Source organism: Trachypithecus francoisi, unplaced genomic scaffold, assembly GCF_009764315.1.
Source record: "Trachypithecus francoisi isolate TF-2019V2 unplaced genomic scaffold, Tfra_2.0 Lachesis_group16, whole genome shotgun sequence".
Classification (NCBI taxonomy): Eukaryota; Metazoa; Chordata; class Mammalia; order Primates; family Cercopithecidae; genus Trachypithecus; species Trachypithecus francoisi.
The window spans coordinates 63,471,174-63,486,020 of record NW_022681461.1 but is presented as its reverse complement, the minus strand read 5'-3'; the positions used below and the strand labels follow the sequence as shown (position 1 = coordinate 63,486,020).

The window sequence follows — 14,847 nt, the reverse complement described above, 5'->3', positions numbered from 1 at the left end:
CTAAGAAATCACCTATCAAAACTGGCTGGGTGCAGTGGCTCACGCCTGTAATCCCAGCACTTTGGGAGGCCAAGGCAGGCGGATCACAAGGTCAGGAGATCAAGACCATCCTTGCTGACACAGTGAAACCCTATCTCTACTAAAAACACAAAAAATTAGCCAGGTGTGGTGGCAGGCGCCTGTGGTCCCAGCTACTCAGGAGGCTGAGGGAGGAGAATAGCATGAATCCGAGAGGCGGAGGTTGCAGTGAGCAGAGATCACGCCACTGCACTCCAGCCTGGGTGACAGAGCGAGACTCTGTCTCAAAAAAAAAAAGGAAGGAAGGAAGGAAGGAAGGGAGGAAGGGAGGGAGGGAGGGAGGGAGGGAAGGAAGGAAGGAAGGAATCACCTATCAAAACTTTTAGCAATAAAACTTCCAAAGTATGTGAAACACTTAAGCTTTATCTCTGGGTAGAAAATCAGGGATGACATAAGGAGCTAGAAGTAATGAGAAGGTCAAGGATGAGCCAGGTGCAGTGGCTCATGCCTAGAATCCCAGCACTTTGGGAGGCCGAGGTGGAAGGATCACTTGAGGCTAGGCACTCACGACTAGCCTGGGCAACATAGTGAGATACCACCTCTTTTTATTTATTTAAAAAATAAAAAAAGAAGGTCAAGGATAAAGAGAAAGCCAAGCATGTCTACTGAATACATTATTTGAAAATTAAAAAGAGTGAGTTTACATTTTGATATGGCTGTTTCAAATTAGGCCTAGTGGCCACACCAAAATAGCCATAGCAAAATGCCCTGCTTTGAACTATGCACTGATTATTAGAATTAAGTATTTGGGGAAGACAGGACCCACAGGTTGGAGAAGATTCGTTTGTTTCACTCTCTTCTCCAGTATTTGTCATTATATTCTTCAAAAGTAAGTATTTATAGGAACCCTCACAGAGTTGAGCATAAATTGCTAAAACTATTTTGAAAAGCAATTTGGCCATATATTCCAAAAGCCTTAAAATGCATATTCCCTGTGGTCTAATTATTTCATTTTTGGAAAGTTATCTTAAGAAAATAATACCACATATGCTGGGTGCAGTGATGCACACCTGTTATCCTAGCAATCTGGGAGGCTGAAGACAGAGGATCATTAAGGCCAAGAGTTCAAGACCAGCCTGGGCAACATATGGAGAACCAATCTCTACAAAAAAAAAAAAAAGTACATAAATTAGCTGGACATGGGGGTGCACACCTTTAGTCCTAGCTAGTTTGGAGGCTGGGATGGAAGGATCACTTGAGGCCAGGAGTTCAAGGATGCAATGAGCTATGTTCATGCCGCTGTACTCCAGCCTCGGCAACAGAGTGAAACCTTGTCTCTAAAGACAAAAAAAAGAAAAAGAAAATAATATGAAATATAGGAAGGAAGCACATTCTTGAATAATTTTTAATAAAGGGTTCAATCTAAACATTTAATGCCAGGAAAGTAAATAATGAAATACATCCCACTGAATTAAATATTTTACAGCAATTAAAATGACACTGATAAAAAGTTGTATGGCAACGAAAAGTGTTTAAATTATAACGTGGGCATTAATGTTAATGATATAATAAAATTGTATCAGATTTGTAAAACAAAAAATATATATGCCCAGAAGAAATAATGGAAAGAAATGCTTCAACATGAAAGCAGTCATTGCGTCTCAATTATAGGACTATAAATGTTTTAAAAATATTTTTTTCCAAATTTTTAAGTAATGTACAAGGATTATTTATATAAGTGAGAAATGTGCTTTTTAAATAAAACTAACATCCAGGCTCAAAGCCCAGTCCTGCACTGAAGGACTTATGTAAACACTAACTTCTGATGGTCTTATTTCTAAAGGGGCCAGGAACTCACACTCTCTTCAGAGGAGCAATACAGTCCACTAGAATAAGACCTGGCCTACAAGCCAGGAGAGCCAGCCTCTAGATCTAAGCTGTGCGCCTCTTGACACCTCTGAAGGGTGGAAGAGTTGAAAGAGAACAAACACTGATTGCGTACTGACATCACCATACATGTCACATATATGATTAACATGGAACAACCCCCTAAGTACCATGATGCCCCATGTGACAGAACTAATACGTGGTGGGGATTCAAACCCAAATCTATAGACGCAGGGACATCTGTACAACAGAAATAATGAAATCTACCATACTTACTACACAAAGTCAAAGTCATGTTAGATAAATCTATGTGAAACTTTCATACAAAATATCCAGTTCCAGGGACATGTAAAACTCTAAGGCTCTCCACACAACCTCTTAATTCACTAGGTATTTCATAGCACCTGAAGGTAGAATTACGTGTTTCTTCTGCCTTCTGAAGCTAACAAGTCAAAAGTAATTAAGGACTGTTTTTAGTGAATGAGAAGAAGAAATTTTTTACTTGTAATGTAGATCATGCAAGGCAAATGATTATTTGGTAGACATTTAAATAACCAATAGTGGGAAATATTTACAATGCATATGAGATAAAAAGTAACCGTAATATTTACAAACCAATAAGAAAAAACACAAACAAAACAACCCAAAAGATAAAATGAACAAAAAATAGATTCAGTCATTTCATAGATGAAGTAAGACAAATGACAAACTAACTTATGCAACTAAGTTTAACCTTGTTGACAATCGGAGAAATGTAAATTAAAAGAACACATTCTTACTTGTCAGTCTGACAAAGATACACAAGATGAATAGTATAGAGTATTGAAGCAGATATGCAAAAACACGCAGTCTCAAACCCTGCTGAGGGCAATTTGATAGTAACAGTCAAAACATAAAGTACATATGCCCTTTGACCCAACAATTCCTAGGAATTTATTCTCCAGAAGTATTTGCACATATACATACTTAAAATGTCTGAAAAGGCCAGGTGCAGTGGCTCACACCTGGAATCCCAACACTTTGGGAGGCCAAGGGAAGCAGATCACTTGAGGTCAAGAGTTCAAGAGCAGCTTAGCCAACATGGTGAAACCCCGTCTTTACTAAAAATACAAAAATTAGCTAGACGTAGTGGCACACGCCTGTAATCCCAGCTACTCTGGAGGCTGAGGCATGAGAATCGCTTGAATCTGGGAGGCAGAGGTTGCAGTGAGCCAAGATAATGCCACTGCACTCCAGCCTGGGTGACAGAGTGAGACTCCATCTCAAAAAAAAAAAAAAATTGTCTGAAGAGTGATGTTTATTGCACCACTCTTTGTAATAGCAAAGAAAACACACAGAAACAACATCCATCAATAAATTGTGGTACATCCATAAAATTGACTATTAGGTTGTTAAAATGAAATGAATCTATGTATATTAACAGAGAAAGATGTATATGAGGTACTGATAAAAAAGCAGTTGACAAACACTATATACATGGTATCACTGCAGCATTTTAAAAAATGAAATATCTGCTAGGTACAGTGGCTCACACCTGTAATCCCAGCACCTTGGGAGGCCGAGGCAGGATAATCACTTGAGCCCAGGAGACTAGCTTGGGCAACATAGCACAATGCTGTCTCTACATTATAAAAATATAAAAAATATAAAAAATTAGCTGGGCATGGTGTGCACCTGTAGTCCCAGCTCCTGGGGGGCAAGGGGAACTGATGTGGGAGGATAGTTTGAGCCCAGGAGGCAGAGGTTGCAGTGAGCCAAGATTGCGCCACTATACTCCAGCCTGGGTGACGGAGCAAGACCCTCTCTAGAAAGAAAAAATATGTGTATATTTATATTTATATAAAGCATATTTGTATCTCTACATATGATATCATGGTGGTAATTAGCATAGTTTACCAAATAGCCTGATTCTCCTCTTTACACCCTCATGGTGGGACCACGCATTCCCCATCCCTCTGAGGTTAGCCACGGCCATGTAACTTGCTTCAGCGAATCAAATGTGAGCCGAAGTGATGCATCACTTCTGGGTAGACGTTTTAAAAACCAGTGCAAATTCACTACCACATGCTCTTCCGTCCCTCAGTGACTCATGGAAGCAGGTGTCATAATGGGAGACCACGATCTCAATAACCAAGATGATGAGAGACCCCTGCTCCCCAACACCACCAGCCCCCATTGAACCCATAGCATGGGCAAGAAATAAACTTTGGTTGTATTAAGCCACTGCTATTTTGTGGTTTTTACTATAGCACAATATAGCCATCCTGATGCATACAAGAATAAGAAAAAAAATCTGGGCCAGGCACAGTGGCTCACACCTGTAATCTCAGCACTTTGAGAGGCCAAGACATGCAGATCACAAGGTCAGGCGTTCGAGACCAGCCTGGTTAACATGGTGAAACCCTGTCTCTACTAAAAATACAAAAATTAGCCAGGTGTAGTGGCATGTGCCTGTAATCCCAGCTACTTGGGAGACTGAGGCAGAAAAATTGCTTGAACCCGGGAGGCAGAGGTTGCAGTGAGCCAAGATTGCGTCACTGCACTCCAGCCTAGGCAACAGAGCAAGATTCCATCTCGAAAAAAAAGAAAAAAGTCTGTAAAGATACATATTGGGATTCTGGTGTCACCTCTCAGAAATAGCATTAGAGGGAAAGAGGGAAAGGGAGGAGGATGGGGTAGGTGGTTTGCTTCAGTTTTTATTTTATATGCTTGGGAACTGTATAAATTTTTATAAGCACATATTGTTTCTGGAATTGGAATAAAGTTATTTATACATAATCTAAGATGTCCAAAAAAATGGTCCACTGTTGCTTTTTAAAATTCCAATAACCCACAGTTCTGACACAATGAGAAACAGAATCTCCCAGTGAGTATAAGGAACAAAATAGGAAAACTGGCCTTCATCAGAGTTCTAGGCAGATGTACTGAGGAACTTATTTGAAAAGCAAAGCTATACCCAGGGAAGACTACATAGGAGATAAACTGCCTATTCTCCCAGCTTCATTAAGGGTGCGAAGGTTTTATTCAGATGACAAAGAAGCATGTGGGAGAGGGAAGGAAGCCACCAGAAATGCCTGCTATGACTTATAAAGCATTTATAAAAATTACTAGATAATGGTTCAGAAACACCTAGGGAAACAAACATGTATGCAAATGGCAGTGGCAACAGCTGGCAATGCACAATTTGATATGAGGAGGAAGGAGAGATCCAAGTCCACCTGGAATAGAGAAAGCTAATCATTCTCTCCAGCAAAACAATAACCTCTGTGGAGGAATCTCAGGGACATGACTCGGCTTTAGAGGAGCAACCACAAGGAAAGGAGGGGTTCAAACCTAATTAGAGGATGGCAAGCTGATCTGCCTGTTCACACCACCCATTTTTCTGTTACAAAATTTAATTAAGATGTCATAGAGATTCACCAGAGGGAAAGCCATACCAACATGTATTCTTACTTTAAAGTGCCAGGCACTTTCAAGATGTTCTGACTTCATCCTCACAACAGCTAGCTAGTATTTCACACTCAGTCTTAGAGATGAGGTAAAGCAACTTGTCAGGGGCACAGAGCCACTATGTGACCCAGGAAATGTATATCTTTTCCACATAGCTGGTGGGTACGTTCATGTAGAATAACATCTGTTTTCCCTGTGAAACCCAAAGTCAAGATACTGATGTCACTCCAACGGCTAAAATGAGTTTCCCGTGGTGATGAATATAATTAACATACCAAGGTATGAGACAGGCCAGGCAAGGTGGCTCACACCTGTAATCCCACCATTTTGGGAGGCCAAGGCGGGCAGATCATCTGAGGTCAGGAGTTCAAGACCAGCCTGGCCAACATAGTGAAACCCCATCTCTACCAAAAATACAAAAATTAGCCGGGCATGGTGGCAGGCGCCTGTAGTCCCAGCTACTCAGGAGGCTGAGGCAGGAGAATCGCTTGAACCCAGGAGGCAGAGGTTGCAGTGAGCCGAGATCGCCCCACTGCACTCCAACCTGGGCAACAGAGCAAGATTCCATCTCAAACAAACAAACAAACAAAAACCAAAGTATGAGATAGGCACCAGGTCCAGAATGGAGACTTAAAAACATTCAGTTAGACTCAGGAAACTTTAAAAGTATAATTGATTTAAAAAGAACAAAAACATGAAATCAGTGTTATTTTTAACATCTTAAACCTACACTATATCAAGTTGACATTCACCCAAAATGCAACTGTCCCTTACACTGCAGCCATCTGTGAGTGGCTGTGTCATCTGCTGTATCCCCAAGATCCCAAATACAGCCTGGCACAAAGTAGATTTCAAAATATCTATTAGATGAGTCAGATTAGCTGGTCATACCTGCTCTGACTAACCAGTAACCTACATATATGGACTACATTTTATATTTAATCTTCCCCCCGTTTAAGAAAAAATAGATCAAATAACCAATGCCTGCAATTACATGATAGAAAGAAAAGAATCAACACTAACTGAATACCTACAGTGTGCCAAGCATTGGGTTAAGGACATTTACATACATTCCTTCATTTACTCTCACAAAAATTATGTGAGATAGATAGCACTAGCCCATTGCTACAACTGAAGAAACTGAGTCTCAGAGAGGTTCTGTATTTAGTACAGAGTTTAGTCACACAAGCAATCAGAGGCAAGAATTTTAACCCACATCTGTCTGATTTCAAAGCCCATGCCAACTACAAAACACAACACTTCCCCTTGAGAGAAGGCATTTAAACAGTGGTCGATTACTTTCACAATATGTTCAAGAACAGATTTAAATAAAAAATAAAACGTATGATTGAATTTTTGCCTTAAACTTCTGCTGATACAAAACCATCCAAAATACTACCAAAATTGTGGCACAAATACTGTATGTTTCATAACACAGAAAACAGCCTAACCATTACAATACCTGCTTAAAAACACACGAACATGATTTTAATTTATAGGAGTTATAGAGCTTGAATGTGAGCCCCTTGAATTTATTGTCTTTTAAAGGATTGTTTAAGGAGTTGGTATGGATTCATGAAGCTATTACCTGGATTGTATTGTTCAAATAACAGTGGTAGTGAATTGTGATTTTTACGTTATGACAAGTTTAATTGCAAAGGAAAAATTCCAATAGATTAGACATTAAAATAACATATCTGTGAAAGGAGAACATCTGATGGAGTAGGGCATACAGTGTTTTTAAATATGGTGCTATTTTTTAAAAAATGGGCAGTAAGCCGCAATGGTGATCATTGAAAATAGAAATGGAGGAAAGATTAGGCTACCCAATATTTCATTTTATACTCTACCTTCTTCCAGAAGGAATCTGAGACAGAAAGATTCAAATAGCAGCCTCACATTCCACAGAGGAGGAAGGCAACCCGGCTAGTCAAATGGCACAGGAATCACATCTCCCCTGTGGGCAGCAGCAAGACAGGATTTGGAAGGCGCAGGCACCAAATGCTCCCTCTGCCAGGCAGGATATATTTCAGTGTGTTTTATTTTAAGTCCTATTTGCATTATTGCTCTCCTGATTCTGACCAACTCCAAGGTCACTTGAGTTATGGTCAAATGAGGAATGGGAAGGTTAAGAAGTGGAGAATCATAAAACACTTGAAAGTGGGTTATGGAACAAAAAAAGACTATTGTTTGAACCCTGGCTTTCTCATTTACTTGCTGTGCCCACCTCAGTTTCTTCTGTTGTTACTTAAGAATAGTAATGATGATACTGATGATAATAGAATAACTCCTTGCCCAATGGTTTTTAGCAAAGGATTAGCAAAGAAGAAGGTATATGATTGAAAACTGGCTACAAGTTCAGGCCCTGGATGGCTCTGCCACTGGTTATCATGTGGCCATGTGCTGGCCCTGTACCAGCCCCTCTCTAAGCCTCAGTTCCCTCATCTGTAAGTTGAAGATGATAATGCAGTCTATTTTAGAGGGTTGTTGCAAGGATTAAATAATGCATAGTAAATACTCAGTACAATTTTTTTTTTTGAGACACAGTCTCACTCTGTCACCCCGGCTGAAGTGCAGTGGCGCAATCTCAGCTCACTGCAACCTTCACCTCCCGGGTTCAAGCAATTCTCATGCCTCAGCCTCTCAATACAATTTTTCATGAGCATAAAACAGTACAATGCCTTGTACATAACCCATATTTAATAAACAGTAACTAATATTATACAAATTGTAAGTAGGATGATATAGTAAGTGTATACTTGTTCTAAAGAAAGGCTGGATAAATTTCAGGGAACAATGCCTGATTTGGAGTCTCTGAAACAAAGACTTTATACTGAAACAGATCTCAGGACAGGGGCTTATTCAAACCATCATCAACAAAGGTCCTGCTGTGAAATCCCTCAGAGACCTCATTCACATTAGCTGGCGACCATGGCACCACTGCATACATACGCACAGTGTGTACATACCTACATCTCCACGGAGGGCAGCTGGCAACAAACGTGGCATCTACTCTCTATGGTGTCTTTCCTCTAAGCTGTTTTTTAACCAGGGTAGCAAAATGACAGAAGAATCCACGGGGGATGGGGAGTCTTCACAGGACAGGAAGAAGACCATACAAATCCATAAACATTGAGCATCTGCTATGAACCAGAAATCATGCCTTTCTTTCATGGTGCAACTTCATTGATGACTCTGTAGACATGATTTTGCTACTTGAGAGTAACCCCAGTCTTGTCTATAAGTTTACAGAGCTAACATCTGTGATTCTTCCCCTTCAGAAACAAATTTAACATTGTGGACACAGTTAAATTAGACCTGGCCAGAACGGGTATGACTGCAAACTGAATCATCTGAGGGCTGGCATGGTTCACTTGGGACTGAAGGAGAGTAGGCAAGGGAGACTGGGTCTATATATGGCAAGCAATCTGTGATCAAATTCAGTCAGAAGCGCAAGCTTCTTGGCATGGCCTTCAACATGCTCTGTGATCTGGCTCCTTCTTCATCGCTCTCTACTCCCCCACATGCTCCCTAAGCTGCCATCACCCCATCCTGCATATAAAACCTGGTCCATACTGCCTGCCTTGTTGTTTCTACTCTGTATGGAACGTCCTTGACTCACTCACCTCCCAGACCAAACTGTAACTGTCTGTTTGCATTTATCCTTCCTCCTACACCAGGAGCTCCTGGAGGTCAAGGAGTGTATCCTGTTCACATCTACATCTGCGACCGCCAGCCCAGTGTTTACCAATAGAGAGCACAGAATTGAAGCCTGGTTTCAAATGGAATGCCTATTTCAAATGCTAGCTCTGTCCCTTGCTAGCTGTGTGGCCTCGAGTAAGTTAACCTCTGTGTACTTCAATTTTTTCATCTGTAGAATGGACACAATAAGGCACTTACTTTACTGAGTTGTTGAGAGAATCAAATAATTGTATATATGTAGCGCACTTAAAACGCACCTGGAACAGAGTAAGAGCTAGATAAAGATTTATTATCATGTTGTTGTTGTTGTTGTTGTTAAATATATGTGGAATAAAGAAAAGTGAAAAAAGAGCCAGGGTGGTGGCTCATGCCTGTAATCCCAGCACTTTGAGAGGCCGAGGCAGGTGGATCACTTGAGGTCAGGAGTTCAAGACCAGTCTGGCCATCATGGTGAAACCCCATTCTATTAAAAATACAAAAATCAGCCAGGAATGGTGACATGTGCCTGTAATCTCAGCTACTCTGGAGGCTGAGGCAGGAGAACTGCTTGAACCTGGGAGGCGGAGGTTGCAGTGAGATTGCAGTGAGCCAAGATCGCACCACTGCACTCCAGCCTGGGTGACAGAAGGACACCCTGTCTAAAAAAAAAAAAAAAAAAAGTGAAAAAGGAAGGGAGATTGTGTGCCATGCCACTGAGCAAACTTCCTAATTCACATGCTGGCTCAGTCCTACACTGCTGAAGTGGACAGTGATATATAGCCCTCCACTACGCACCCATAAAAGGAGACAGCTTTCATTCTGGTTGGTATTCTTATTTCTTACCTGGGCTACCCATCCACTCCCACCAAAGCCAGCCACCTGAGTACTCTCCAACCCCACAGCAACACTGCATGGCATGCAAGAGGTACTGTTGCTCACACCCTTGCACCACAGCCCCCAGTAGGAGTTCTTGCTCCTAGAATGTCAGCGCTGGGAGTTCAAGATGATCTCATCCAATATCACCTTATAACAGATGGGGAAAGGCAGGCAGAGGAAAGGTCATGTATTTGCACTTTGTTAGTACCAGGGATATATATATATATATATGTTACTTTTCACGCAGTCAACTTTGTAGGAGGTACTAAGAATACTATAATCATAGTTTAAAGCAGGAAGTAACTTTAAAGTTTAGCTACTCTGGCACTTTTCAACCTCCACACTCTAGGGTGTCGAGATGTGATGTAAGCTCTGTTGCAAATATTCCATAATTCATTCGATGAATATTTATTGAGCACCTAGAATGTGCTGTACATTAGGGACATAAGTCAGATACCACCCCTGCCCTCAGTACTTCATGCACTAATGAGGAAGGGTGATAATAATAATCACAAGCCTAACAGTAGGCTAATTGTTGCAAGTGAATTATGCTTTTTTAATTTTCAGTTTTCTTTTTAGAGACAGGGTCTTGCTCTGTCATTCAGTGGCACAATCATGGCTCACTGCATCCTTGAGCTCCTGGACTCAAGTGATCCTCCCACCTCAGCCTCCCAAGTAGCTGGAATTATAGGCATGAGCCACCACACTCAGTGAATTATGTTTTAAAATATACTAGAATCAATAGGCCGGGCACGGTGGCTCAAGCCTGTAATCCCAGCACTTTGGGAGGCCGAGATGGGTGGATCGCAAGGTCAGGAGATCGAGACCATCCTGGCTAACACGGCGAAACCCCGTCTCTACTAAAAAATAGAAAAAAAAACTAGCCGGGCGAGTTGGCGGGCGCCTGTAGTCCCAGCTACTCGGGAGGCTGAGGCAGGAGAATGGCGTGAACCCGGAAGGCGGAGCTTGCAGTGAGCTGAGATCCGGCCACTGCACTCCAGCCTGGGCGACTGCAAGACTCCGTCTCAAAAAAAAAAAAAAAAAAAAAAAATATACTAGAATCAACATCTCCACCTCTATGCCACCTATATGTGCTCTCTGAGTGGGAAAAAAAGGAAGGGTTAGAGGTGGAAGAAGCAGTTACAGGTAGTGCCCTGGAAAAAGCCTACCCCCTGGGGTTGACCAGTGCAACAGTCTCACGTAGATCAACGTCACCATTATGCAGCTACCAAAGTAGAGAGACTGGAAACCACTGAACTAGCTCTGCCCGCCCCTACTTTACAGATAAGCAAACTGAGGCCTGAAGGGTTTAACTGACTTGCCCTGATAAATGGAAGAACGTTAAAATTCTGTTAATGGCTCACATAGCCTTCCTCCCCCAAACAGGTCCAAATCTCATCGCAAGGCACATGATCTGATCCCTGCTCATTTCTGTAGCCCCATCTCTCACCATTCCACCTCCCACACTATGATCCAGCCATACTGAAAGTCCTGAAAGGTCCTCTGCTTTGCCCACACCACTCCTGCAACCAGAGATCTAAAGTCTATGGCCCCTAAATAACTCCAGTTCATCTTCAGCACTCAGGACTCAGCTCTGGTTCATCTCCTCCAGAAAGCCCTTCCTGGGTGCCCCTCTCTACCTCCTGCAGCATTTCTACTTTCACACAGAAACACTCATCACATAATGTATTCATTCATTCAACAAATATTTATTGAGCAACTTCTATGTGCCAAGCACCTGCGGGTACAGCAATAAACAAAACAAAGCCCCTGCCCTCATGGAGCTTACATTCTAGTGAGGGAAACAGACAATAAACAGCAATACATAATATAATGCCAGGTAAAGTTTAGTACTATGGAAAAAAAAAAATACCAAGGTCTGGAGACTGATGGGAAAGGTATCACCTAAAGAACTGACAAGAGTAAGCCATGCAAATAAATGAAAAAGGAGCATTTCAGGATGCAGCAGCAATGGCCCTCTAATGACCACAATTATTCCTTTACTTGTGTTTTATTCCCTATTGAACTGTAAAGTCCTTGGGCGCAAGGGTCACACCTTAAATATGTTTGATTCCCAGGTCCCAGCAAAGAACTTGACACCTCCACAGTGGACATTTACAGAATGAGTGAATGAACCTGGGCCGGGATGTATGAGTCCATCTGGCCCCATCTCTCCTAGCAAACAAGATCTGGCCTGCTTCATGTCTCTCTCTCACACAGGGATAAGCTAAGTGGAGGCCCCACTTGGGCCAATCTGCCTAGCCTGACTCCATAGCCTGGTTTTATTTGCTGGATTCTCCCTTCATTAAGACCACGGCACTGAGAAGTTGTCCAGTTGTACCTTTTCTAGCCCTCATATCTCTGGCCTGGACTTGGGACCCTGCCTAGAAACCAAGATACTTTAGAACTGAGAGCCTGCCCTTGTTTTTCCCGTTTCCCCAGCATGAAATTTCCCCTCTGAATCCCAAGCCCCAAGGCTGGGGGCCCAGACACTTGGAGTCAGACTTCCCCAGTGGCTAACCCCTGTCCATATGGAAGGTGGTTCTGCCTGATCCTTGACTTCCCTCCAAACCAAATGCACTTTTTCCTACTGGGACATCAACCCTCTGACTACATCAATCCTTTCTGCGGCCATCTCTCTGTATGTTCCAACTTAATGAAACCATTACCATACCAAACCATTACCATAGCCAAGGCACAGGACTAAGTACCGGAGTCCTCTGTTACCTGCAGCAGATCCCTGTCACCACTTGCTGTGTCCACACTCAGCTATCCTTAACCAAACTCCTGACACTCCTGAAAGCACATTAAATACCCTATATGCTGCAAATAAAGTCAAATGGCTTTATCCACTCAGCCAACTGCAATAGACACCTCTATAGTCACTGGTGCTTCATCCCATCCCCTGCCAGTCTAAAATGGGCTCAGGGATGATAACTCATGTTTTCATTCACCCTTTGATTTACCGCTTACTGACACCTGCTGTATGCCAAGCCTGGAATATAAAATACGGTGCCTACACTGACGATGATGACAGTGGTAGTGCTGGTGGTGGTGATGATGGTGGAAGAAGAGAGAAAGGAGAGAGTGGTAACATAAGTTACCATTTATTGCAGACTTGTGCTATAAAACACTTAAGCAGTGAGTCTTCTAATGCTAACAAGATGATGAGATAAGTAAAATTGGCCTCACTTTACAGAGAAGGTAATAGGCTGAAGAGGTGAAGCCACTTACTCAAGGTCACACAGCTAAGTAGCAGAGTGTAGTGAGACCCTAGGCCTGTCTGCCTCCAAAATAAAAACTGTTCCTCTGCCCAAGAGTCACACAGCAAGTGCTAAACAAATATAACTTCAATGAAGAAGTGAGAGAGCAGGTCCGAGGCCCCAGGGGCTTACAAGCTGGTGGAGGAGACAGACATACACATTATCTACAAGCAGAGGCAAATGCTGATGGCTGAGACATATAAAGAGCTGCACGGGAGCCAGAGGAGTGAGTGGCTAACGTGACCTGGAGGGGTCCGGGGAGCCCTCTTGGAGGAAGTGATTTTGGGGGGTAGGCCTTGAAGGATGAGCGGTTTGCGGCTGACAAGCAGGCCCGAGCGTGGTGCACCGCAGGAGCTCAGCCTCGCCCGCCCACCTGACCTGGGCCGTGCCGAGACATCCGAGGTTGTCCTGTCCACCCCACTGTGCCTACGCGGCCGGGCCGGGCCTCACCTCCTTCCACTTGAGCTGGCGGATGCTGATCTTCAGGGCATCCAAGGAGGTCCTGGCCTTGGAGCTGTCCACGGTGACCGGACGCTGGGAGCCGTTCTCGCCGGGACCGTGGCCTGAGCTCCGCTTGCAGCTTCGGCCCTTGCCCCGGGACTTCACGTGCGGGCAGAGGCCCTGCACCGGCTTCGGCTTGGACGGGGGCAGCGTGGGCGGCGGCCGCTGAAGCACCTGGGTGTCCCCCTCCTCAGCCGCGTTGGGCTGCGCCGGGGCCGGGGCCGGGGCCTTGGGCTGCTCCTCCCCTGCCTTGCGCTCCGGTTCCCCGGCCGCGCCTGCGTCCACGCGGACCTGTTCCGCCACCGTCTCCGCTGTGGCCTCGGCCTCAGCTTTGGCCGCCGCTTTGGCCGCAGCCACCGCCTCCGCCTCCCACCGGGCCGCCAGCTCGCTCTCGGAGCTGCCCCGCCGCATGGCGCTCAGGGCTGGCGCCAGTGCCAGTGCCGCCGCCGCCGCTCCGCCGCCCCAGCCCGCCACCAAACTGCCGCCGCTGCCGCAGCTGCCACACTGTCCCCGCCCGAGCCCGTTGCCATGATCGCTCAGGCTCGGGTTGACAGCAGCAGTCACCGCCTCGAGACGGTGTCCGGGAAGGGACAATCGCCGGCAGAGCCCCGGCGACCTCATAGGCGAGGCTGCCCACGTGACCCTGCCAGTCACAGAGGCAGCGGCCGCCATGTTGGAAGAGGGCAAACAGCCGCCAGGACCCGCCCACCCCGCGGATGAGCTGGACTTCTGGGCCGCAGAACTCGGAGTGGCGAGGAGAAGCGGGAGAGCAGATTGAGTGCGCATGGGGCTCCTGAGCCTGGGGACTGGGAGTAAAAACAGCTACCTCAAGCAGGAGGCTCAGTCCCCGCCAATCGCTGGTATAACTCTCAATAGGACGGAGAAGGAGCCCCCCAATGGGACCCTTCTCAGTGCGATGAATGGGAACCTCCTCAGTGCGATGGATGTGACCAGCCCAGGCCCTAGGTGAGCAGAGAGTGATCCACTGAAGAAACCCTCTGCTGGTCCTTTGAGCGCCCGCAGATAAGAGGGGAGACACTTTTCCCTGTTCTCAGGGAGCTCCCGATGGGATGGGGAAGCCATGGGCTTGGGTAAGCCCCCTACAGATTCCCACTCGAGTTAAGGATATTAACGATTTTTTCGTTTTCTTTTCTTTCTTTCTTTCTTTCTT

General features: G+C 44.6%; 1 protein-coding gene across 1 annotated transcript in view; it reads right to left on the bottom strand.

Annotated features, from left to right (window-relative positions):
* TTLL11 (tubulin tyrosine ligase like 11) overlaps positions 1 to 14,530 on the bottom strand; it is a 294,890-nt gene extending 280,360 nt beyond the window's left edge. Inside the window, exon 1 of the mRNA XM_033237570.1 lies at positions 13,626 to 14,530. Coding sequence (XP_033093461.1) covers positions 13,626 to 14,462 — 837 coding nt within the window. The 5' untranslated portion in view covers positions 14,463 to 14,530. The remainder of the gene's footprint in view (positions 1 to 13,625) is intronic.
* Positions 14,531 to 14,847: the final 317 nt, after the last annotated feature.